The sequence below is a fragment of the Balaenoptera physalus genome, assembly GCF_965194825.1.
Source record: "Balaenoptera physalus genome assembly, chromosome: 9".
Lineage (NCBI taxonomy): Eukaryota > Metazoa > Chordata > Mammalia > Artiodactyla > Balaenopteridae > Balaenoptera > Balaenoptera physalus.
The window spans coordinates 14,432,496-14,459,271 of record NC_138888.1 but is presented as its reverse complement, the minus strand read 5'-3'; the positions used below and the strand labels follow the sequence as shown (position 1 = coordinate 14,459,271).

At 40.0% G+C, this 26,776-nt stretch overlaps 1 protein-coding gene and 1 long non-coding RNA gene across 4 annotated transcripts in view; one reads left to right on the top strand and one right to left on the bottom strand.

Annotated features, from left to right (window-relative positions):
* Nucleotides 1–26,776, top strand: part of ESR1 (estrogen receptor 1) — a 258,183-nt gene that overhangs the window by 221,723 nt on the left and 9,684 nt on the right. The window contains exons 7-8 of one of the 2 annotated variants that reach the window (XM_082474705.1): nucleotides 7,623–7,756; nucleotides 9,696–9,973. In XM_082474705.1, the coding sequence (XP_082330831.1) occupies nucleotides 7,623–7,756; nucleotides 9,696–9,823 (262 nt within the window). In that variant the 3' untranslated portion in view covers nucleotides 9,824–9,973. Of the gene's footprint in view, nucleotides 1–7,622; nucleotides 7,757–9,695; nucleotides 9,974–26,776 lie in introns of those variants that run through there. The other variant, XM_082474704.1, reaches the window with a different exon arrangement.
* LOC309666945 lies at nucleotides 7,659–25,951 on the bottom strand. Of its 2 annotated transcripts, XR_014267396.1 has the most exons (4): nucleotides 15,113–25,951; nucleotides 9,685–9,735; nucleotides 9,063–9,244; nucleotides 7,659–7,753 (listed from the first exon to the last, which is right to left on the bottom strand). It is a non-coding gene; the product is annotated as an uncharacterized lncRNA (long non-coding RNA). The 2 variants fall into 2 exon arrangements; XR_014267397.1 differs by lacking the exon at nucleotides 9,685–9,735.

Genomic DNA, 26,776 nt, shown 5'->3' with positions numbered 1-26,776 from the left:
TTGTCAAAAGCTTTTTCTGCATCTACTGAGATTATCAAATGGTTTATATGCTTCTGTTTGTTAATATGGTGTATCACATTCATTGATTCACATATATCGAAGAATCCTTGCATTCCTGGGATAAACCCCACTTCATCATGGTGTATGATCCTTTTAATGTGCTGTTGGATTCTGTTTGCTAGTATTTCGTTGAGGATTTTTGCATCTATATTCATCAGTGATACTGGTCTGTAGTTTTCTTTTTTTGTGACATCTTTGTCTGATTTTGGTATCAGGGTGATGGTGGCCTCATAGAATGAATTTGGGAGTGTTCCTCCCTCTGCTATGTTTTAGAAGAGTTTGAGAAGGATAGGTGTTAGCTCTTCTCTAAATGTTTGATAGAATTCACCTGTGAAGCTATCTGGTCCTGGGCTTTTGTTTGTTGGATAATTTTTAATCACAGTTTCAATTTCAGTCCTTGTGATTGGTCTGTTTATATTTTCTGTTTCTTCCTGGTTCAGTCTCTGAAGGTTGTGCTTTTCTAAGAATTTGTCCATTTCTTCCAGGTTGTCCATTTTATTGGCATATAGTTGCTTGTATTAATCCCTCACGATTCTTTGTATTTCTGCAGGTTCAGTTGTTACTTCTCCTTTTTCATTTCTATTTCTGTTGATTTGAGTCTTCTCCCTTTTTTGCTTGATGAGGCTGGCTAGTGGTTTATCAATTTTGTTTATCTTCTCAAAGAACCAGCTTTTACTTTTATTGATTTTTGCTGTTGTTTCCTTCATTTCTTTTTCATTTATTTCGGATCTGATTTCTATGATTTCTTTCCTTCTGCTAACTTAAGGGATTTTTTGTTCTTCTTTCTCTAATTGCTTTAGGTGTAAGATTACGTTGTTTATTTGAGATTTTTCTTGTTTCTTGAGGTAGGCTTGTATTGCTATAAACTTCCCTTTAGAACTACTTTTGCTGCATCCCATAGGTTTTGGGTCGTCGTGTTTTCATTGTCATTTGTTTCTAGACATTTTTTGATTTCCTCTTTGATTTCTTCAGTGATCTCTTGGTTATTTAGTAGTGTATTGTTTAGCCTCCATGTGTTTGTATTTTTTAGTTTTTTTCTTGTAATTGATAGCTAGTCTCATAGCATTGTGGTTGGAAAAGATACTTGATACGATTTCAATTTTCGTAAATTTACCAAGGCTTGATTTGTGACCCAAGGTATGATCTATCCTGGAGAATGTTCCATGAGCACTTGAGAAGAAAGTGTATTCTGTTGTTTTTGGATGGAATGTCCTATAAATATCAATTAAGTGCATCTTGTTTAATGTGTCATTTAAAGCTTGTGTTTCCTTATTTATTTTCATTTTGGATGATCTGTCCATTGGTGAAAGTGGGGTGTTAAAGTCCCCTACTATGATTGTGTTAAACTGTCTATTTCCCCTTTTATGGCTGTTAGCATTTGCCTTATGTATTGAGGTGCTCCTATGTTAGGTGCATAAATATTTACAATTGTTATATCTTCTTCTTGGATTGATCCCTTGATCATTATGTAGTGTCCTTCTTTGTCTCTTGTAATAGTCTTTATTTTAAAGTCCATTTTGTCTGATATGAGAATTGCTACTCCAGCTTTCTTTTGATTTCCATTTGCATGGGATATCTTTTTCCATCCCATCACTTTCAGTCTGTATGTGTCCCTAGGTCTGAAGTGGGTCTCTTGTAGACAGCATATATATAGGTCTTTTTCTTGTATCCCTTCAGCCAGTCTGTGTCTTTTGGTTGGAGCATTTAATCCATTTACATTTAAGGTAATTATCAATATGTATGTTCCTATTACCGTTTTCTTAATTGTTTTGGGTTTGTTATTGTCAGTCTTTTCTTTCTCTTGTGTTTCCTGCCTAGAGAAGTTCCTTTAGCATTTGTTGTAAAGCTGGTTTGGTGGTGCTGAATTCTCCTAACTTTTGCTTGTCTATAAAGGTTTTAATTTCTCCATCAAATCTGAATGAGATCCTTGCTGGGTAGAGAATATTGGTTGTAGGTTCTTCCCTTTCATCACTTTAAATATGTCATGTCACTCCCTTCTGGCTTGCAGAGTTTCTGCTGAAAGATCAGCTGTTAACCTATGGGGATTCCCTTGTATGTTATCGGTTGCTTTTTCCTTGCTGTTTTAATATTTTTTCTTTGTATTTAATTTTTGATAGTTTGATTAATATGTCTTGGCATGTTTCTCCTTGGATTTATCCTATATGGGACTCTCTGTGCTTCCTGGACTTGACTATTTCCTTTCCCATGTTAGGGAAGTTTTCAACTATAATCTCTTCAAATATTTTCTCACACCGTTTTTTTACTCTTTTTCTTCTGGGACCCTTGTAATTCGAATGTTGGTGCCTTTAGTGTTGTCCCAGAGGTCTCTCAGACAGTCTTCAATTCTTTTCATTCTTTTTTCTTTATTCTGCTCTGCCATAGTTATTTCCACTATTTTACTTCCAGGTCACTTATCCATTCTTCTGCCTCAGTCATTCTGCTATTGATTCCTTCTAGAGAATTTTTAATTTCATTTATTGTGTTGTTCATCATTGTTTGTTTGCTCTTTAGTTCTTCCAGGTCCTTGTTAAACATTTCTTGTATTCTCTCCCTACTATTTCCAAGATTTTGGATCGTCTTTACTATCATTACTCTGAATTCTTTTTCAGGTAGACTGCCTATTTCCTCTTCATTAGTTTGGTCTGGTCGGTTTTTAACTTGCTCCTTCATCTGCTACATACTTCTTTGTCTTTTCATTTGTTTAACTTACTGTGTTTGGGGTCTCCTTTTCACAGGCTGCAGGTTCATAGTTCCTGTTGTTTTTGGTGTCTGCCCCCAGTAGGTAAGGTTGGTTCAGTGGCTTGTGTAGGCTTCCTGGTGGAGGGGACTGGTGCCTGTGTTCTGGTGGGTGGGGCTGCAACCGGTGGTGTGTTTTGGGGTGTCTGTGAACTTAGTATGATGTTAGGCAGCCTCTCTGCTAATGGGTGGGGTTGTGTTCCTGTCTTGCTAGTTGTTTGTCATGGGGCATCCAGCACTGGAGCTTGCTGGCCGTTGGTTGGAGCTGGGTCTTAGCATTGAGATGGAGATATCTGGTAGAGCTCTCGACAATTGATATTACGTGGGGTCGGGAGGTCTCTGGTGGTCGTCAGCCACACAGCTCAGAAGAAAAGGGAGAAAAAAAGAAAGAAAATAAAAATAAAAATAAAATAAAATAATTAAAATTTAAAAATTATTAAAATTAAAAAGTAATTTAAAAAAAAGAAGAGAGCAACCAGATCAATAAACATATCCACCAGTGATAACAAGTGCTAAAAACTATACTAAGATAAACATAAAAATCAGAAACAAGTCAGTTGCAGACAGACAACCCCAAGTCTACAGCTCCTCCCAAAGTCCACTGCCTCAATTTTGGGTTGATTCATTGTCTATTCAGGTATTCCACAGATGCAGGGTACATCAACTTGATTGTGGGGATATAATCTGCTGTTCCTGAGGCTGCACGGAGAGATTTCCCTTTCTCTTCTTTGTTTCCACAGCTCCTCGGGTTCAGCTTTGCTTTTGGCCCTGCCTCTGCATGTAGGTCACCCTCAGGCATCTGTTCCCCGCCCACACAGGAGAGGGTTAAAGCAGCGGCTGATTAGGGGGCTCTGGCTCACTCATGCCTGGGGGAGGGAGGGGTACAGTAGTTATAATTGGAATGCAGGACGAGCCTGCAGTGGCAGAGGCCGGTGTGACGTTTCAGCAGCCTGAAGCACACTGTGTGTTCTCCCAGGGAAGTTGTCCCTGGATCACGGGACCCTGTCAGTTGCAGGCTGCACAGGCTCCCGGTTGGGGAGGGGTGTGGATAGTGACCTGTGCTTGTACACAGGATTCTTGGTGGCTGCATCAGCAGTGTTAGTGTTTCATCCCTGTCTCTGGTGTCTGTGCTGATAGCCACGGCTCGCAGCCATCTCTGGAGCTCGTTTAGGCAGTGCTCTGCCTTCTGTGGGCAGACAGGGAAGGAATCCCCTCTCCTCACGCACCCCAAAACAATGGTCTCTTGCCTCTTAGGCAGTTCCAGACTTTTTCCTGAACTCCCTCCCGGCTAGCTGTGGTGCACTAGCCCCTTCAGGCTGTGTTCACGCCGCCAACCCCAGTCCTCTCCCTGGGGTTTGACCTCCGAAGCCCGAGCCTCAGCTCCCAGCCCCCGCCCGCCCCGGCGGGTGAGCAGACAAGCCTCTCGGGCTGGTGAGTGCTGGTCGGCACTGATCCTCTGTGCGGGAATCTCTCCGCTTTGCCCTCCGCACCCCTGGGGCTGCGCTCTCCTCCATGGCTCCGAAGCTTCCCCCCACACCCCGTCTCCACCAGTGAAGGGGCTCCCTAGCGTGTGGAAACTTTTCCTCCTTCACAGCTCCCTCCCAGAGATGCAGGTCCTGTCCCTATTCTTTTGTCTCTGTTTTTTCTTTTTTCTTTTGCCTTACCTAGGTACATGGGGATTTTCTTGCCTTCTGGGAAGTCTGAGGTCTTCTGCCTGCATTCAGTAGGTGTTCTGTAGGAGTTGTTCCACATGTAGATATATTTTTAATGTATTTGTGGGGAGGAAGGTGATCTCCACATCTTACTCCTCTGCCATCTTGAAGGTCCCCCTTGCCAATATAGCTTTTAAAGATTCCCCTCTGCTTATGTCTAGCTCTCATGCACCTGGACTTCCACAAAGCAAAATGCACCGTGGCAATTATTTTCTGGATACTTCAGGTAAAAAGGCCAACCTCTACCCAGATATCTAGGGATCTACCTTTTTATCAATATGTCTGTAGCTAAGACTTAAATATGGCCCCTACAGTGTGCTACATGCCATTCTAAGCACTTTACATAAAAACTCTTTTTACCTTTATCGGAGAATTCTATGACAATTGCTTCAATATTGATGTGGGGTAAATTTGGGGAGACTGACATTAGATATAAGATTCTTTCTATACCTCTTCTGGGGAATGTATCCTGTTGTATTGCACTCATCTTTTTCTTGTCTGCCCCTGTTCTGGATCTCTTTATTTATTTAAAATTTTTATTGAAGTATAGTTGATATACAATGTTGTGTTAGTTTCTGGTATACAGCAAAGTTATTCAGTTATATATACATACATACACACACATATATATATATATTCTTTTTCAGGTTCTTTTGCATTATAATTAATCACAAGATATTGAATATAGTTCCCTGTGCTATACAGTAGGATCTTGTTGTTTATCTATTTTATATATAGTAGTGTGTATCTGCTAATCCAAAACTCCTAATTTATCTCACACACACCCCCCCGTCCTGATCTCTTCATTAACAAGGGCCGTGGCTTTCTTCTCTGTCCCCTAATGTTAGCACAAAGCCTGATATATAAGGGGCCCTCAATAAATCTTTTTGAATGAATTAAAGTAGAGCAAGAAAGGAAGACAAAGAAAATCTTATTGTTGGAATACTTTCCTTTGGTTGGTAGGCAGTGTGCTTTGACTTAACAGGTCTGAGTCCTAACTTCCTCATTTGGAAAATAGGGAAAATAATACTAACCTTAAAGGGCAGTTGTAAGAAGTAAATGAATTTATCAAAAGTACCTAGCATATTTTAAGTCACTGTGAAAAAAGATGGCTTATTCCATAAATGGTGTTAAGAAAACTAAGTAGCTGCCTGGAAAAATACGAAGCTGAATCCCTGTCTCACATCTTACACCAAAGTAAATCTCAAATGATGATTGCACAACTCTGTAAATATACTAAAATCCATTGAATTGTACACTTTAAATGAGTGAATGATGTGATATGATATTATATCTCAATAAAGTTGTTATAAAAATAAATCCCAGAAGATCAAAGATTTAAGTGTAAAAACATGGAACTGTATTAGAAGGAAACATAAGATAGTTTTTAATATGTTATTGGAAGGGAGAATGACCTTTTCAAGCAAGACATACTGTTCTAAAGCCATAAATGAAAGTTTGATAAATTTGGTTATGTAATAATTGAATATTTTGCAGAAGAAAATACTAGAAACAAAATCAAAAGAAAAATATGACAAATAGTGAGAAAATAATTAAAAGCACATAGAACAAAAGGCTAATTACTGTAATATATAAAGAGCTCTTAAGAATCAATGTGAAAATGACCAAAAACCCAACAAAAAATATGGGCAAAGTACAAAAGCAGGCAGCTCAGAGGAAGAGCTTATACCAGTATATTCTCCTACCAACAGCCTAATGGTACAAGCTCTTTAGAAGCAATATTTGAGCTATTTGTCCAAATTAAAAATACATAAGTCCTCAGATCTAGCAATTCGGCTTCTAGGAATTTATTCTATAGCTATTTATACATGTGTCTAGACATAAACATAAGTATAGTCATTGCATGAAATGTTTGTAACAGCACAATACTTGAAATCAACCTAAATGTCAACCAACAAAGAAGTGGTTAGAGAAATAATAGCATTTTGTTTAGTGAAAAACTATGCAGCTCTTAAAAACAGTTGATGAAGAACCCCAAAATATATCAATTAAAAACAAAACAAGGTGCTGGACAATGTGTTTACTGTTCATGTTTTAAATTTTTATATATTGCACAAACATATGTTTGCATAAGCATAAAATATTCTAGCTTCTTTCTATTCCCCCAAACCCATCATGCCCCAAATTCAGCTCATGAATAACAAGATGAATGAATTCCTTTCACATGTATCATCTCTGCATTTAATTTCTGCACCAACCCTATGGAAAAGATACTAATACTTTCTTTTGAAAATATTACATGTTTTGAACCTTTGAGTTTGCTTATTCAATAGTTGCAACTACTAATGCTAAATCCTTGATGCCAAAGCTCTGTTGTACAGGGAAAAAGCCTTAACTTCTTATATAATGATGTAGGACATCCTTCATCAACCGACATTGTCCTTCTTTCCCAGATTACTCTCCTATCTCCTTCTGCTTCTAGCACACTGCTCCAAGTTCTTTCACACTGTTCCTCCTTTCCATGTTTAGGGCCTCTTCCAACGATGCTTTCACATCTCAGCTCAATGAAATCCTATTTACATTTTCTTAAAGTGTCAACTCAAATGCCACCCACTCGGCAAATCTTTACCTGTCATCCTAGGCAACACCAATGGTTCCAGCACAACTACAGCTCATAGTTTTCATAGTTTGTCCTGTATTTCAAAAGCATTTTATATAAGTCTATTAAAACTGATTATATTATTTCAAGGTCATGAGCATATTGAGATTAGAGGCCCTATTTTTATTCTCATTACTACCACAACTTCTAGAATATAGTAGCAGTTTGAAAAATATTTATTAGAAAAATTATTTACCTGAATTCGAATCATTTTTAATTACCCATAGGTTGAAGAACTTCGTATTCAGCGTGACAGATTTTGGGATTGAATAATACATCTCTTCTAAGAATTTGAAATGAAAATGTTTTATTGATGGAAAATCTTTCTTCATCTTGCCTTCTAGAATTCAAATGAATGTTCATGCTCCATGAAGAGAATGGGCTGTGGTTTTTTGTTACAGATTTGGAGCCAGTAAATTTTTATGAATGTGAACCTTATCGTGTCTTCTGGAAGCTTTCCTGTTCTTTAATTCCTTTTTCCTGTGTTTTCATAGGAACCAGGGAAAATGTGTTGAGGGCATGGTGGAGATCTTTGACATGTTGCTGGCTACATCGTCTCGGTTCCGTATGATGAATCTCCAGGGAGAGGAGTTTGTGTGCCTCAAATCCATCATTTTGCTTAATTCTGGTGAGTGAACAACATGGGAAAATGTAATGCTGATTACTGGAAGAAATATTTATTTGTATTTTCAACCAGGTACAAGCTACCTACTACAAAGACATAATCACAAATTGATAGAAACAATTAACACATTTAAAATAAAAAAATAAATAAAATAAAATGCCTATCTTCTTTTTAAATTACTTATGGAGGTGAAACCATGCTGGTCAAAAATGATGAATGAAAAACAAAATTTGAACACTGAATCCAATGGCCTTTCTGTTGAAATACTTTTATCCTCTCACAGATATTGTGGTTGTTTTTATTAAAGTGGTACATGTATGTGGACATAAGTCTGTTGTTAGTTGTATATGTCAGAACGTAAGTAGAGCGAGTGACCCTGTTAGGATAGTGTGACCAATTCTAAGTTCCAGATCATAAGCAAAGAGGCTTATTTGAGACAGACCATGTTTCTGGTCAAAATTGACTAGCTGAAAAATATAATTGGCTCAGAGATAGAAAAACCTAGTTCTAAAACTGAGGAACGTGGAATTCGGTACACTGGTCCAGCTGAAAGAGTGGTTTTCATTTGATCCATGGTGTCTAATTCAACTGTTCCCTCCTATGTATTCATTTGAGAAAGCTTAGCTGAGAGTGGCATCTGTTTTTTTTTTTTTTTTTGGTGGTGAGGTTAGCTGTTGCATAATGAGTCACTCCAGGTCACCCAGATGGAAACTATGGCTCAGCCTGAATCAGCACCCTGACTCGTCCCAGACTCCTCGGTAGTTGAGTCTAAGCACTAGATCCCCAGTCTGTACCACCTGAAGCTTAACAATGGGGTGTCACCTGCACTGTAGATGCCCTTAATCTGGACCTTAGTCCCCCAGCCTCAGGCCTACCTCAGGCCGGAGACCTCATTCTCACATACAAATCACAACTGTTTGGAAGCCCTGGACCTGATTTTAGATTTAGTTTCTTACATCATTCGATACAGTCTCAAAGTTCCCAATAGCTGAACTACAGTTTGTGTTGATCCCATATGGAAAGAGTCGGCACTCCCTTGTCTTTTGAGATGTTTTGTTTCTTCCTGATGAATGCCAATCCGGATCTTCCCATATCCCCTAACAATTTTCCACTTCTCTTCCCCACCAATGCTAGTAACCTATATTGCTTAATGGTTGTCATAGTAATCATTCTCACTTAACTGATAAATGGAAATCTGTACTATTACACTAGGCAGGGACTGAATTACAGAATGAAGTTGCATGAAAAATAATGTGCTCTCTACTAAGGAAGTGATTACCGCTCCATTCAAGTTTCAGGTTCCACTCACGTGCATTGTGCTTTTCATTTGAGTCATTTGTCCTGTATGTTGAAGGGTCCAGATCCCACAATGGCTCTTTATTGGATGAGAGTTCTGGGAGCAGTGCCACTCAGCTGCACAGTGCCAGGTCCTGAACCTGCTCCTTCTTCGATGGAGGGCTGGCACACGCTGACGTCTCTCATGTGGGCAAGCTGTTAATTTCAGAGAAGGCAGGCCTGTCAAGTGCTGGGACTTTTTTCCTACCTTTACCAGGAAATAATACCCCGGACAGGAAGTGAAATTAGCTGGAGTTACAAAATCAACAAAAGGAGCTGCTCTGATCTTGGTAATCAAAAATATATCTTTCAGATCTGCAGAGTTTTTTCCTGCATTACTGGTCTGTTCCTATGGGAGGGTGTTTCTTTTCATAGTATGTAATAAAAAAAGACAGGACTTTTGCCATCAAAATATTGGATTTATAGACCTAAGTTTGTTAAATCTCAGAGGAAAAACTTTAAGCCCTCACAAGAAAGTATTTATTAAAGACTGGCACCAGCATCTCCAAACAGTATTTCCCATCGCAGGATGTGGACCTCCACCTGCTGCCCCCTGACACCAGTTAAACTTTCCTGCTCTATCCTTGTTCTTTTACCTCTTTCTCAGGATCTTCTGTGAGCTCCCTTGCGCCGGGAGGGTCGGAACGCTATTTTGGAAATACAAGGCACTGTTTTACTGACAGAGTTTATAGTTGTCTTTTTCATGAGATACCAGCAGCTCGTCTTTTCTTGTAAGGATGGCACTGCTGGCTCACGAGCTGTAGCAAGACAGAAGCCATCTCACAACCTGGGAAAAGTGAAATCGCTCTTTCCACTCCAAAAGTGAGCTCTGTTTTGGAAAAGCGGATCTGCCGCTGAGCACAGCTCCTGGTGTCTCATATTGTTCCTGAAAAACAGAATCCAAAAGGCCATGACTCCTAAACACAGTGGTGTGGCGCTCAGGGCCTTTTTCAGAGTCAAAAAGTGATCAGTCATATGAGGGTCACCACGACGATCAACAGCTTTTTCCCACAACTGGAGGTATGGACTTTTCTAAAAACCCAACCAATTCATGGCTCTGATTAGGGGCAGCTCTTCACCTGTCATGAGACAAAATACAAAGTGACTCTAATTCCTGGAATCTCTGACAGAAGCCAAGCTAGAATGACTCAGGAAACCTGCACTAGAAGATGCGTTTCTGGTCCCTGGGAAACAAGACCTCAGTGTATGGAGGAACCCTGGGTTTTGGGCTGAGCCCCTGTCAACAAACTCTGAGAAGGGTGTGTTTACATTGGCCTTGACTTTGGGGCCGAGACACAAGGGGAGTTGAAAGGTTGTTATGAGGACCTGCTAGGAATGTCTTTCTGGAAGCCTTGAGAAGGTCTCCCAAAGGCCAACATTTCCAGGGGAAGCCCTCTTCACAGCTGTTTGGGAGTGGGAGGTATTCATCATTTCTGAGACAGAATAATTTATTACTTTGTTTGCAAAAGCCTCTAATCATCCATGGGACAAACACTGTGTGTTTTTATACTCCCCACCAGAGGACAGAGGCAGTGCTAGTTAATCCAAAGATGCCCTAGCCAAATCAACGCTAGCGTCAAGGCATTCTGAGAACTAGCTGGACAGGGTCCAAGGTAGGGCAAATGCGAACAGAGCAGATGAGCTCAGGGCACAGGGCTGTGAGGCAGCAGCAGTGGGAGAGGAGGATGGAGCTGGAGCTACAGAGGGGGCCCGGGAAGGAGGTTCTGTGCCCGTTTACTGTGTTCCTGCTACCCAGCGTGACTTCAGTTCTTCTTTGTAATTCCAATATTTCAAATTCTTCAGGTCCAGTTCCGATCTCACCTCATTCAGGAAATCTTGCTACAACCCAAGTCCATAATGAGATTTTCTTCTCCAGACTATTTTAGTTCTTAGAGCCAGTACCTCACAATCTAGCATTTGGTCAGTTGGTACACTGATTGCAATAATTGATTCAATAATTTCATTCATTTATGCAATAACTCGTCAGTTATGGAATTCTCACAGTGAAATTTAAGCCAAATATATGAAAATGAATGACATCGTTCTTTGGTTTTGGTTTTTCAGTGTTTTATTTTAGCCTGGATGGGTTCTTTATGTGTGTATGTCCTAATTTCCCTATAAACTATTAATTTTTTAAATTCCTCACAGCCTGTGAACTGCCAACAAGTATTAGACCATTCAGTCATTTAATAGACGCGTATTTGCTGGGCATGACCAGAAACACCTAGAAAGTCCCCATTTTTCCCGTGCTGTTCCCATCATGATGGAACATATCATCTTTTTCAGTGTACTATAGATCTAGGTAATGTCAGACTATTAATGGGAAAAAAATAATGCCCATCTCCTTGGGTTATTGTGAGATCAAGGGGAAACTGTGTATAAAGTGTCTAAAGCAGTTCCTGGAACATAGTAGGTCCTCAATCAGTGACAACTGTCATCATCACTCATGAGAATCTCTGGCTTAAACGGAGTCAGTTCATGCCTGTTTTTCAATAAAATTAAGTGCTTTTCGTTTAAAGGCCTCCCTTCCGCTAGGCTTAAAAAAATATGCAAGGACAGGAGGGTAATAATAACAATAGAGATTGTAACTGTTCTCCTGAGGCTTTGGTAATTGTGCTATTTAATTTTATTTAGAGAAATTTTAGAGCAAGATTATCTCATGGATAGTAATTGATTGTTATTTGAACCTTAGTTTTGATGGACCTTAACGAAAACTCTGTGGTGTCCCCATTCACCATCAGTTGACTCTGCCTCTTCTCATCCTCTTTCCCCACCTATGTGATCCTCATAAAGCCTTCAGAATCCACTCCCATTCAGAACACCCCCCATTTAGGAAGTGTTTTTCAAGACTCAGAAAAATTCATGAGTCAAAGCTGAATACGTATAAATCTACGGTCTCTAATAAATGTTGAGTTTGGCCTTCAAAATCAATTTAATAATTATTTCTCCCCATTTTCTGAACATCTTTCTGACCACAATTCTTTATATGCCTCAGTAATTCTGAAGAGCCTCACGTACTTCACTCCCAGGTAACTTTATCCAACTGGCTCCCTGGAGAGCCTGTCAGACCCCTGACTGCAGCTCCTCTGCCCTCTGTGTTACAGTGGATCTTCTTTTCTCTCCTGACCCACAAACTAATTCCAATTACTCCAACTCTTTGCCTGCTGGATCCCGGTGTTACCATTGGCAGGCATGTTTGTTACTCCTGGAAAGCCTTCTGCTATAAAAATGTTGTACCCTTGATTACCTGTTCATCCAAAACTGATCTTCAGACAACATTTCTCTTTCAATTGATGGAGTATTAAAGAAGAATAAAGAGCCAAAACCACTGGGGCTAAAAACCCGAGGTGGAAAGTTAAAGGAAAGTAAAATGCCAGGAAGGAAGAATTATGACAACATCTCTAAAGTGTGTATCCCGGTGTTCATTTAAAGAAAAAAGGATATGGAATATCCTACAGGTGCATATACATTAAATGTAAACATAAAAATGGTACCAGCTCTTGTCTGTCACCTAGTTCTGCTTTGTTAATAATGGCATATCTTGTCATCTTGATGCCTTGATGAAACATCTGATGCGGAAGCTGGTGACATCCATTTGCTTTGTATACGTTCACCAGAGGCTGCACTCTCGTCAGAGAAGCATTTGTAATCATGATTAATTATAACAGGCTCCCATCACAAAGACTATTTCCTCTCTCGGAGCTGAATTCTTTGCTTTCTCTCTGCTAATTATTAGACAATTATTTACTGCATTGATATTTTTAAGTGTAGAAGTTAGACAATGATTCAGAGTCCTATATTTAGATGAAAGAACATTTAAAAAACATACTGTAAATATGTTGACTGTAAACATTAAGGATCATTAATTCTTAACAGTTGAAAGTTCCTGATGGGAACAAGCCTTGGAATCTCAGATAGACACATTGTCAGGTATGCCCACTGCTGTCACAGTGGAGAAGATTTGATTGTATTATCTCTTGAGTTGTTTATAATGCCAACCTTCCTCTCCAGGGAGCCTGCTGATTGTGGTAATTTTGAGATAAATGTCACTTGATAGTTATTAAGTGGTTCGCTGTCTTCTCACTGGCTGATGGATCCTGTAGGCAGGCGACAGCTCTTGGAGTCTTTCCTTGCTCCCACCTAATGGTGTGGCCTTAAGCCTCTTGGCCTCCGTTAATTTCTTGAACACTTGGCGCGCCATGGTCTTTGTCTTAGAGAGCCCAGGCGTTCAAGAGAAGGAACTCTGGCACTTACCTAGGGGGTGATGGATGCCCTTTGATAAGCCACTTCCCTGAGCCTCATGTGTAAAATGGAAATAATGATACGTAACACACAGAATTGTTGTGACTATTGAAACAATGACCACCTAGTGCCTGGCACATAATAGGTGCACATAAATGTCGGTCTGTAGACTCTCCAAATACAAAAACCCTGGCACGTTTTTCTTAGCAGATGATACATAACTTCCTGCCTGGAAATTCTGAAGTGGGATTTCACGCCGGTCATTTGGGGTTAAAAAAATTGCATTCTCACGGCAAAGATGCCCTTCTTGTGAGTGGAATAGTTCCAGGCACCAGACGGGATGGACTGGGTCCTGTGTCTTCTTGCAGAGACTTCTTGGAACTTCTAAGGAACTGGGGGAACCAACCGAGTGCCTGTAACCTGGGGAAGACTCTCTGGACGGGGCAAAGGCAGGAGCCATTGGGAGCCTAGAAATCCTTGCAATGATCCTGACATTAGGAGCAGTTATCCATTCATATTGGAGAACCTCAGAGGGAGGAGAAGCTGCCCATCCTTTTATGCTCCAAGGAGCATGGACAAAGGGGGAAGCTGTCTCTTAGGTCCTGGATTCAACCACCATTTTCACCCACATTCTCTAGGGTCCAGAAATTACCTGTCCATATTCTTAAGTTTGAATAATATACGGGACCATTAAAAAAAAGAAAAATGCCACAGACTACCCCACTGCTGACTTAAAATGCTCTTTGTATGTTGTTTAAATATGAATAATCACATTATGTAAATGAATGAGTGTAAACTCCATGTTCATAGCTCTTATATACACACAAAACCAAAACAAATTCACAAATTAAATACAGACTGAAAGGCAAACTGGTAATAATGTTTTGGCAGAAACCGAGTTGCCTTTTGCAGCCTGCTGGGGCAGATCTCTGTCTGCTAGTCTACCAAGCCTCTTGTGAGGGCCCTGCCCTCCCGCCTTGTCTGTGTCCAAAAGGATGGCAAAGCCTCTGCTTCTGTAGCGCCCTGTTTTGGCAAGAACACATCATTTATGTATTTTGTTTGCTTCTGCGTTTATTTTTCTGAGATACTTAAGACATAACTGTTAGACTTGAGGCCATCATCAGCACGGGTGAAAAATACGTAACTTAGGAAACAGTCAAAGATGCTAAGGATTATTTAGGTGGGTCCATCTCAATACTCCACACGTTTCCATCCTCTGGGGGGGGGGTCTTTGAAAAAACTCTGTTGCGGGGACCCTTCCCAGAGATTCCGATATCATTAACCATGAATATCGGTATTTGTTTAAAGCTCCCACCAAGACTTCAGTCTCACCAGGACTGAGAACTCTTGATCTAACTGACATAGAACATTCTGAAATTAATGTCTTAATGATATTTTTTAGAATATTGTTAAGATAAAAGCGCACAATTTTAAAAGGCCAAGAGACAGTTTAAGGACCTTTGAGAATCCTCTTTTAATTCTCAGCAGTGTGTGGAAATTAGTTTGAAAACGACTGCTGTAGGTGATGAAATGTCTGCTAAGTTAAACTAGTTCTCTAGTACATTATAAAATGAACCATTCTGCAAACTGTGGGGAAAAACTGCTAGTTCTCAGAAAGAACATTGCCCAGCACGGGGGACAGGAAATGGAGGCCTGTCTTTCACACATTGGCTTGGGCAGGGGACACAGGCAATTAACAGATCGTTTCAGTGTCATGAGATGAGAGAATGTCACGATGAAGGGAAGCAGAGTGTCCGCAGAGACGGACAGCAGGGTCCTTACCTGAGCACCGACGCTTCAGCTGAGTCATTAGGGTGAGTTGGACTTGGCTGGAGTCAGAAGAAAGGCAAGAGGGAAAGTTCTGGCTCCACCATTAAACTAACAGGGTCTCATCAAGCCACTGGACCTCTCTTCACTGGTCTCCTCAACTATAAAATAGAAATAGTAATTCTAAACAGTCCTGTTAACCCAAAGGTTTGTCACGACATAACAAGATAGCTTAAAAATATGAGCTAATATCATCATTACTATTATAATCTGTTGTTTTTTTAGAGGGAAAATATTATGTGATCTAATATCCTGCAGAGACTTTGCTGTCAAGATCTCCCTGTTCTAATCATAGGACAAGAATTACACTCAGGCCCTATATTTGGAAGGGCTATAGATGCCCTCTCTTTGCCCTCATGCCTGGCACATTGAACTATAAATCTAAATGTGTGTTGACACTTGAACTGAAGAAGACCATGAGAAAACAGCAACAAAATCCCACTAATTTCTTGAGCTCAGAAGTGAAATAAAATATTGTTTTTTAATGGGGTTTTCCTTTCCTTGCATGATACTCATTGAACAAGTAAAAGCCATATTGGAATATGTATTCTTCCTGAAACATTTAAATGGAAAGTCAGACTGTCAAGTTTTCAGTCTAAACCAAACACCCCTACACTTAGTTGGAAGACCTATTTCTGGGTGTAGCCTTTCATGTGTGTGCCCACGGCTACATCTGACTGCTTCTCTTGGGTTGAAAGAAAGATGGAAAAACAAACTCCCTGCCTCTCCCATGGGGTCCTGGTCCTTGAGCACCACATCAGCCCCAGCCTCCTTCAGCACTTTCCCCCCGGGGATACGGCTACTTTTGTATGTTGAGGTAGCTTGAGGTTGCTTCGGTTCTATTTTCTCTGAGTTTTTACTTTATATCTACTTTTTAGGTTTTGTTTTTCTTCTGGCATATAAGACAGACAGCAATACCCCCACTGAACTGAGTGATATCCATGGATTTATAAGCTACTATATGTTAGCTTAACTACCATTTATTGAGGATTTACTACTTTTCCAGGCATTAAGTGCTGGAAGGGAAAAGTTGCCTCTAGTTGCCTCATCTGTAAAATGGGAGGTAGTAGTAGTTCCTGCATACTAGTTTGCATAAAGTGAGCCATGTGGACTGCTCCCTGGACCCTAGGGATGCTCCATCAAAGTGACCCCATGGTCATACCAGTAGTGATTATAGTAGCAGTGATTAGTAAGGCAGTTTCTACCTCAGGGACCTCACGATCTTAAGATAAAGACAGATATAAAAAGAGAATTGCTCTTTTTTTTTTTTTAATAGATCTTTATTGGAGTATAATTGCTTCACAATACTGTGTTAGTTTCTGTTGTACACCAAAGTGAATCAGTCATATGCATACATATGTCCCCATATCCCCTCTCTCTTGAGCCTCCCTCCCACCCTCCCTATCCCACCCCTCTAGGTCATCTCAAAGCACCGAGCTGATCTCCCTGTGCTGTGCTGCTGCTTCCCACTAGCTATCTATTTTACATTTGGTAGCGTATATATGTCGATGCTACTCTCACTTCGCCCCAGTTTCCCCCTCCCACCCCGTGTCCTCAGGTCCATTCTCTATGTCTATCTCTTTATTCCTGCCCTGCAACTAGAATCATCAGTACCATTTTTTTTTAGATTCCATATATATTCGTTAGAATACGGTATATGTTTTTCTCTTTCTGACTTCAGAACTGTTCTTTTTAAAAATAAAATTATGATTACAAAAAAATATGTTAAATTTAGATAATTTTAGAATAACAAAATATATTATTAAGGAAATAACCACCTGAGGTTAACCCACCATGTGGACTTTTTGATGGATCTTACTGCAATAGAGTATAAGGGTTAAGAGCAAGGAAGTCTAGTTCCAAGTTCAAATCCCCTTTCTGCTACTTAGTAGTATGACTTTGGACAAGTTACTTAAACGCTTTGGGCTCCTGTTTCCTGGTCCATGAAATGGCGAGCATAATAGTGCCTACCTGTTAATACAGGTTAGCTTTTACAATACAGTGCCTACTTTAGACTAACACTTAATTTGTGCTCAAAACTATTTTCTTTTCTTTTCGTACTGCGTGTATATATATTCATCTTTATATTTACCCATGTTAATTAGGATCATACACATGTACTCTCTTTAAAAATAAGATTTTAGGGAACTCCCTGGCTGTCCGGTGGTTAGGACTCTGAGCTTTCACTGCCAAGGGTGCAGGTTCAATCCCTGGTCGGGGAGCTAGGATCCCGCCAGCCGCACAGCCAAAAATAAAAAATAAAAATAAATAAATAAATAAATAAAAATAAGACTTTAAATGGCTGGCATAATCATTCATGAAGATATAAGATCATTTATTTAACAAATCTGATATTGTTAGACACAAGTGACTTCTCTCTTTTGTTATTATAAACAACGCTTGTTTTGCATTCTTATAATTGTCTTTTGCCTGCTTGTGATTATTACTTTGGATAATGTTTCTCAAAGTGGAATTGCTGGGTGAAAGAGTATAAATATCATTGTCTCTTGATACATATTGCCTACTGCCCCAGAAAACTTGATCAAATTGCACTTTTACATAAATGTAACCTTTTCATGCATGTGGAAGACAGAGGTGGGTGCGTCCGCCTCAGAGGTAGAGATGCAGACAGCTTCCTCCAGCCCAGCTACTGTGCTCAGCTGTGAAATTCCCAGGCAGGAATTTCTACGCAGGACATGTTATAAACATCATATTACAAGCATCCCAAGCTCACTCCTCTGGAAGCAAATTATCGCTTCAGAGAATGTTGTTGTATTTTATTATCTATTATCTATATAGGCGCTTGTTATGTCATTTTTAAATTTTATGACTTGCACAGACACTGTGCTGGTGAACTGCTCTTATTCTAAGCAGTCAGGATACACAGAGGGTTGGCATTTAGTATCTTACCCTCTGCCTTTGGTCCCTTTGCCACTGTTTTTACCGAGGGATATTTATAAAAAGAAACACAAGAGGTTGAATGGCCGTAAGTGAACCTCCCTTTAAAAACTCATCTCGGGAAGGACAACCTGCCTCCTCCAACGATTTCATTTGCTCTGGGTTCTGGGGCGTTGTGTGATTGACACGACCTTTCCTAGTCAATAATGAGCTTGGAGGAACAGCTTACCATGCGACCCCACTACCGCTCTAGCCTTGCCCTTCTCTGGTGATCAAGAAGCTGCTGGTTCAAAGAGTGCCCTGTCTGATCTCATGGATCCCAGGGATCAAGAGCAATCGAGTCTCCAGATTCTTGCAGCTGGAAGCAGTCAGACACTGGGGTCCCTGGTCCAGCTCCGAGGATGGCTAAGCATGACTGCCAGGAGGGGGCATCGGCAGGAGCAGTTTGTTTGTTCTTTAAAATTGGCAGCAGCAATACTGGTGAATTAAACCCAGAATGTAAAATGCATTTTCATCTTGACGGTGAAGCCCTTACTTTTGGTAGAGCGGATGTTACTCTGAGTGAGATAATATAAACTTCGTGTTCAGTTAAAGCCAAGGACTCAGTACCTTCTAGTAAGACCTTAATGCTCTGCTTCCTTTGCGTTCCAACTTGCCAGTCCTCGTGGGACAAAGCTGATCTTTTCTGTACTTAGATAAGTAGCTCAGGTTACCGATGACATGTCGGAGGTATTTCCAACCAAGAAAATTTTTCTCCGAAGCTTTAGTAACAAATTTGTTAGTTCCCTTTTCTGCCGAAATGGCAAACCTTGAAGAGTTTCAGAAATGCGAACAGCCTTAGGGATGATAGCAGTATTATGAAAATAGTAATAAGTAATATCCCTACAGCAAGCTCCTTAGTCCTTGGAATATCCATCACCAGCTCTGTTTCCCTCTCGTCAGTCCAGGCATTGACAAAGCTTGTGAAATAATAGAAATGAAAGGCACTTTGACTTTGTATTTTCAATAGCATTTTCTTCTACCAGATTACGAAAGGCATACATGCCTGAGGCAGAGAACTTGGAAAATACAGAAAAGTCACCAAGAAAAATAATCTCCCAAGTAATCATAATTTCACTGCACAAAAGTAATCATTGTTAACATTTTGGTAAATGTTCTTAATTAAAGAGACTCTTAGAAGATGCCTGGGTCCACCAGCACCTCTTCTCCACACCATCTTGCACCTTGTTTGGAAAATCTGGAGTGCTCCTAAATCATTCCAGGAAAATTATTAGTTTTCTCAAATATCTCTGGAGGCGAGGCTATTGGCAGTCATTTCTAGTTTCTCACAAACCTTGAAGTTAGGAAATTCTTTGTGTAGCCTTTCAGTACTGGCCGGGGGTGAGGGGTATTTGGGTGCTTGTTCCAACTCTGCCCTTTATTTACCCACAGGGTGACCTCAGGCAAGTCCAGCCTTGCTGTTCTGTCTGAAAACCCTCCCAGCAGTAGCATCCACTAGCCCCAGCTCCTTAACCTCTCTGAGCCTCTGTTTCCCAACAAGTAAATTAATGAGTGGATCAGTAGGGGGCCTTTTTACACTAAAAATTATTTATTTAAAGAATGTCTATATGTATAACTGAGTCACTTTGCTGTACCGCAGAGATCGGCACAACATTGTAAATCAACTATCCTTCAATTTTAAAAATTAATAAAATTATTTATTTATTTGTAGAATTTATTTTTTACAGCAGTTTTAGGTTCATAGCAAAGCTGAGGGAAAGGTACAGAGATTTCCCATGTAACCTGCCCCCCTCCACGCCACCCCCAGTCTCCCTCATTATCAAAATCCCACACCAGAGAGGTATATTTGTTAGAACCAATGAACTTAACGTTTACATACCTTTATCACCTAAAGTTTATAGTTTACATTAAGGGTCACTCTTGGTGTTGTACATTCTATGGGTTTTAAAAAATGTAAAATGACATGTATCCATCAGTATAGTATTGTACAGAGTAGTTTCCATTCTGTATGTTATTTAGGACATTTAGGACATTCTGCCCTAAAAATCCTTTGTGCTCTGACTATTCAACCCACCCATTTCCCTAACCCCTGAAAACCACTGATATATTTTTTACTGTCTTCTTAGTTTTGTCTTTTCTAGAATGTCATGTAGTTGGAAACATATATTATGTAGTCTTTTCAGATTGGCTTCTTTCAGTCAGTAATATGAATTTAAGATTTTTCCATGTTTTTTGATGGCTTGACAGCTCGTCTCTTTTTTTTTTTTTTTTTTTGGCTGCATTGGGTCTTCGTTGCTGCGTGCGGGCTTTCTCTAGCTGTGGTGAGCGGGGTCTACCCTTCGTTGCGGTGCGCGGGCTTCTCACTGCAGTGGCTTCTCTTGTTGTGGAGCACAGGCTCTCGGAGCACTGCCTTCAGTAGTTGCAGCACGTGGGCTTCCGTAGTTGTAGCATCATTTCTTTTTAGCGCTGACTAATATTCCATTGTCTGGAGGTACCACAGTTTATCCATTCACCTACTATAGGACTTCTTGCCTCCAAGTTTTGGCAATTATGATTAATGGTGCTATAAATATCCATGTGCAGGTTTTTGTGTGGACATGAATGTTCAACTCATTTGGGTAAATACCAAGGAGCATGATTGCTGGCTTATATAGAAAGGGTATGTTTAGTTTTGTAAAAGTCTGCCGAACTGTCTTCCAAAGTGGCTACGCCATTTTTCATTTCTACTGGTAATGAGTGAGGGTTCCTGTTGCTCCACATCCTCGCCAGCATTTGCTGTTGTCAGTGTTTTAGATTTCGGCCATTTTAGTAGACCTATAGCGGTATCTCATTGTTGTTCCAATTTTCAGTTCTCTACTGACATATGATGTGAAGCATCTTTTCATATACTTATTTTCCATTTCTATATCTTCTTTGGTGAAGTATCAGGTCTTTTGCCCATTTTTTAATTGGGTTGTTGGTTTTCTTTTTGTTGAGTTTCAAGTTCTTTGAGTATTTTGCTAAGAGTCCTTTAGCAAAGGTGTCTTTTGCAAATATCTTCTCCCAGTCTGTGGCTTGACTTGGCATCGTCCTGAGATCAGTGCTTTGTAAACCTTCTGCTAGAGCCTCATGTTTCAGAAGGAGCCTCTGGTCACCAGAGGATGGGGACGTGAGGCTGAGGAGGAGGGGCTGAGGGAGCAGGCTCCAGTCTCCCCCTCTCCCTTTCTCCTGCTTTAATCAGAGAAGTTTGACTTCATTCAGTTTATAAACTATGTGAATGTTTCACTTGAAGTTCACTCTTTTAAAAGGATTTTGATTCTCAAAATGGTTTGAAAAACACTGAACTTAAATCCATAATTCTGGAATTCTGTGTCTCCTTTTTGCAACATAATATGTCCTTTCACAAGGCTCTATTAAGGAGAAATGAGATAAGCCTGTCACAGTCATGTGATACTTTTTCAACACAATTTTCATCTACTGTAGAGCTCACTTGAAATGATGGAACTGATACATCTAAAGAATAGGTATCATCTACATGTCCATTTATCTTTCTGAAATAGTAATTTTGGACACTAATTATCTTTTTCAAAATAATCAGCAAGAACTATCAGCCATTTCGCCATTTTGATTCTCTATCTAGGAAAAAAGGGGAAAAAAATATATCTGAATCTTTGTGGTTCTGGAGATAAATATGCAAACCAGCACCAAGAAGGGGTGGACTTTACAGTCACACAAGAAGGTGTCACTTCACAGTGACCAGCGTTGCTCATCACAGGGTTTTTAAATAGTGCTGTTCAACTCAGGATAATGTGACCATGTGCATTCAACCAACTATATATTCTTGGGTCATATGCCATTTTTTCTGGCTTCGCAGTTAAGTTAGATGAATGTTTAGTGATGTTTTATAAACATCTGTATTCACACTAACCCAGTTTATTAACTTGGCAGAGGAGGGAGGGGTGTCCGGTTCATTATTTTGTTTATACATTGCCTATTCCACAGAGGATTAGAACTGGCTTACTAAATTTCATGTGATGCAGAGGGAGTAAGGCAGTAATTAACACAATCTGAAAAAAAGGAAAATAATGTGAAGAAAATAATAAATTCAGGAGTCAGATTAGCACACAGTGGTCTATCTGTACAGTTGCTAGGAGTGGGCCACAAGTTTGGCTCTCAGTTTCCTTTGCTGGGCCAAAGCAAAGGGAACACATTCTATTATAAGCTCCACTGGCTTTTAATAAAAATAAAATAAAATAGACTAGTTGTTCCACATAAAAACTCTCCTTTAGGCACATCTTGACAAGGTCTATTTCTCACAACCAGCACTCGATCAAGATTATGCAACTGAGAATTTGAGTGTTTTATTCTCTGATAAGAAAGTAGGGTGCAGATATTTGAGGTTGCCAGTTAAGGGAAGAGCCATATATTTTGATAATCAGCTGGGCAGTTGTTAGGGATAAAGGCCTCCTATGAAAATTGTTAACTGTGTACAGGGTCTGATAGGATGGGCTCAAGCCCTGACCATTATACTAACAAGAGTGAAGGTCAGGGCTGGGCCAAGGCATTGAGACGCAGTAGGATTCATAATGTGGAGCAGGAAGTATTCAAATGCTGTTTCATCTCATGATGTTCCAGATCAGGAGTCTAGTCTCCAATTTGCTGGTTCTGGGTCATTTTCCTCCCTGAATGTCTGGTGCAGATATCCAGGTGTGCTCTGTTTACTGCTGCTGTGTAATAAATTACCCCAAAACTTCATGGCTAAAAAAAGAAAAAAAAGGTTTGGATTCTATTAGTCATGGATTTGGATAGAGCACAGAGGGCATGGACTGTTTCTTCTCCACCATGTCTGGGGCTGCAGGTGAGGGTCATCCACTGGGAGTAATTTGATAGTCGTGGGCCAGAGACATCTTAAAGGACTTTATTCACATGCCAGCGATTGATGCTGGCTGTTGGCTGGGACATCAGCTGGAGCTGTCCACTGGGATGCCTATCTGTGGCCTTGACTTCTTCACTACCTGTTGCACTGTACCCCTTACAAGACGGTGAGGCCTCCAGAAGCAAGTGTCCCAGATGACAGGCAGAAGCTGTATGCCTTGTATGACAGGCACGTCATACCTTAGAAGCCAGGTGGCGTCACCTCTATTCCATTCTATTGATTGCAAGCAAGTCATGGGTCCACCCAGACTCAAGGGAGGGCCATAACCCGCCCATCTCCATGACAGGAGTGCCAAGATCACGTTGTAGAGATGCATGTTGGATGGGAGATATTGTTGTGGTCATTTTTGGAAAATAAATCTGCCCCAACGTGTGTAAAGAGCCACTCCCTGCTCTGCGTCGTTGCTCCATTGTCTTTGAAATGCCAGGTGAGAAAAGGTGAGATGCAGGGAAACAAATTCAGCCAGAATGTTTTAACCTGCCTTTTCTGGGAAAAAAGTGAAACCCTCAAGGCCTCCTGAGACCAGGCTAGCTCACCTGAACTAGGCGTTCCCCATGGAACCTTGTGAACAAACCCCTTTGTATTAGATGGGCTGCACAGTTTCCATCAAGTGCCTCTTCAGACTGTCTTCTTCTTGACCTCAGAAAGGTAGTAATTGACTGGAGAATAGGAAAATCAGAACCCTGGCTGTTTCTTAATATATTACAGACATAATTAACAAAAAGAAGGCTCCTAAGCAATATAGATTCATAATGGCTTCATCCTAAAAGGTATAAGGCTAGGATACTATTTATTACAAAAAGTAAAGACTTTCATATATAAAACTGAGACACGTGGCTGCCACTAAAATTGTTTTTTTTTTTTTTTAAGAGCACATTTGAGATTTCTTTTCAGGCCAATTAAATCAGTTCATCAGTTTCACCATCTGAAATCATTCAAATCATTAAGAGATTTGTCTTTTGAGTCTGCTTGAATGCATTGATATACCAAGTATTCACCTTCAAGAAAATCTATTAGATTTCATTAAAAATTACATTAAATTGATGAATGTCACTGAATCATTCATAGATGAGTTCATAGTCATCTGTGCCAAAAGGGCAGTCACGGGTATATAATGATGCCAAAATAAAAAGACCGCCATGGTCCCTGTTGTGTTGTGACCTTCGCTGTGATCCCTCTCACTGAGACCACTTAGAAGACAACCTGGAGGAGTGTAAGATCTTACAAAGTCTAGAGTAACAGTAAACGTTTGCTCGAGGATTGGGCTATGAACAACTTCTTCACCTTTCAGTAAATAATCACACATTGGTAGAAGGATGGAAGTTTCCTACATATGGACAAATATTGCTCATCGCAATACTCTTTTTGTTCAATTCATAAAATGAGAAGTCAGTTCCTGCATGGTATAGAGCAATCTCTGAAATCTTAGTAATGTTGGGAGCTGCATCTTTGAATGATAACTAACTAAACATTCTGGCATCCTGGGCTTACGTCTTGATTCTTTGAACTTATCGGTTGCTATGAATTATGTTAGTATTCAGAATGAATGGTTAGTATGACAGGGGATGATGAGGCGGTTCTAGAATCTAGATCATGCTTTCTATAACAAAATGTGGCAATACTGGCATTTGGGAAGAGAAATAATTTCTGACTATGCAATCGAAGCCCTTAGAAATGTGGAAAATGGCAACAAAAGGAGGTATACAAAGCGTCCCTCTGACTTCATCTGTCTTTATACAAATGTATTCATTTATACAGTCAGTAAGTCATAAAACACTTCTCATATTGCATTAGAGTAGGACAACTATAACAAATAGGCCCCAAAATGTATAACGGCCCAGACAAATGGAGGTTTGTTTCTTCTTTACTTACCAGTGCTGGGTGCTTGAATAGGTTAGTGTCAGAGCCTTCTTCCACGTGGTCGTGCAGGGACTCTGCAGTATTAACTGGGTGACTTCCATGGTCATCCTAAGAGTTATCTCTATTCTAACCAGCCCAGCCAGAAAGGGGAAAGAAGCATGGAGGACCACAATGTGGCAAGGAAATGAAAGGAGAGGACATTCTCAAAGTAGCTTCAGCATCATGATAAGGCATTTTTCACCGAAGATAACGGTCAATGTTTTCAAGAGCTTACACTGTAGTAGCCACAAAAGAACAAATCATGGTAATCATGTGATTCCTAATCCTAGCTGAGCATCAGACTCATCAAGGGGGAGCTTTTTTTGTTTTGTTTTGTTTTTAAAGTATTATTTATTTATTTATTTATTTATGGCTGTGTTGGGTCTTCGTTTCTGTGCGAGGGCTTTCTCTAGTTGCACCAAGCGGGGGCCACTCTTCATCGCGGTGCGCAGGCCTCTCACTATCGCGGCCTCTCTTGTTGCGGAGCACAGGCTCCAGACGCGCAGGCTCAGTAGTTGTGGCTCACGGGCCCAGTTGCTCCGCGGCATGTGGGATCTTCCCAGACCAGTGCTCGAACCCGTGTCCCCTGCATTGGCAGGCAGATTCTCAACCACGGCGCCACCAGGGAAGCCCAAGGGGGAGTTTTTAAGAAGCACAGATACAAGAGCTCCACCCTCAGCTTTTGGTCAGCAGATTTGGGTGGAACCTGAGCAGCCACATCTTGGAAAACCCCACAGAAGGGTCTGAGAGACAGCCATGCTTGGGGATCACAAAGCTTGGGGATAAATCTCTTACAATTGCCAGGAACCAATACCAGTCTAATAAAACATGCATATCCCCTTGACTAGCCCAAAGCGAAATAGATAACAGTTTATCCCTATACGTTGTTTTTTTTACAAAAATGTAATTTCATGTAGTTTTACAACTGTCATAAAGGAGGAATAATATTGAACTAATTTAAAATAAAATGCTATGTCTTTTAATGCAGATGCCCAGGCTCGACTACAGTAGAAAATATGATAAAGTAGTAAAATGCTTACATGTGTTTATAATGAATGTTTGGATATAAGATGATTAGAAGCCTTTTTATACAAGAAATACAGGCATGTGAAAAAGCAGAGGTAGAGTTGGGACACCTGAATAAGAAAACTGAAAAACTAACCAAAACCTATTTCTATATGATAAGAAGAGAGAAATTACATTGATTTAGTAATAATATGCCAAGAAAAACTAAAGACTGCGAAAGCAAACAAAGTAACCCCCTCAAAGCAGGTCAAGACAGTGCCAAAGTAAACAGAAACATATACCCTATCTTACATATATAGGAAATACATACCCTATCTACTATACTCAAAGCAAATATTCAGTTTCTAGCACGTAGAAAGGCCTTGGGGACCATATCCTCTGGATGAGTGATGGAAAAGAGATGATGGCTTGGAAAAAGAAACAGCAATACATATAGAAGTTGATCAAGAAGCGTGTGGGAAACCTCTACAGGTAACATCAGCGTAAGACAGAACAAAAAGAGCCTCAAAATAACGTTAATATGTACTTTTCATAAAATGGATTTCTTATCATGCTACAAAATTATTTAAAAACACACGGGAGGCAATAACACAATATTTCCTTGATGTCTACTATTTTATAATCGTGGATTCTAATTTCGTTGAGAAGAGCCTTACATCTCTTCTATACATTTGCAACCAGTTGTGTTGCTTTTGTAGTACTCAGACAACTGCACTGAAATTGCCTCAACTAGGTGTGTAGTGGGAAGGCTTATATCATACATTCAACTGACAAATTGAATTAAACTTAAATTTAATATTTAATCTAAATTAAAATATTAAATGTATTTAATTTAATGTATTAAATACATTAGTTGATAATTTTGAGAAAATATATTCCCT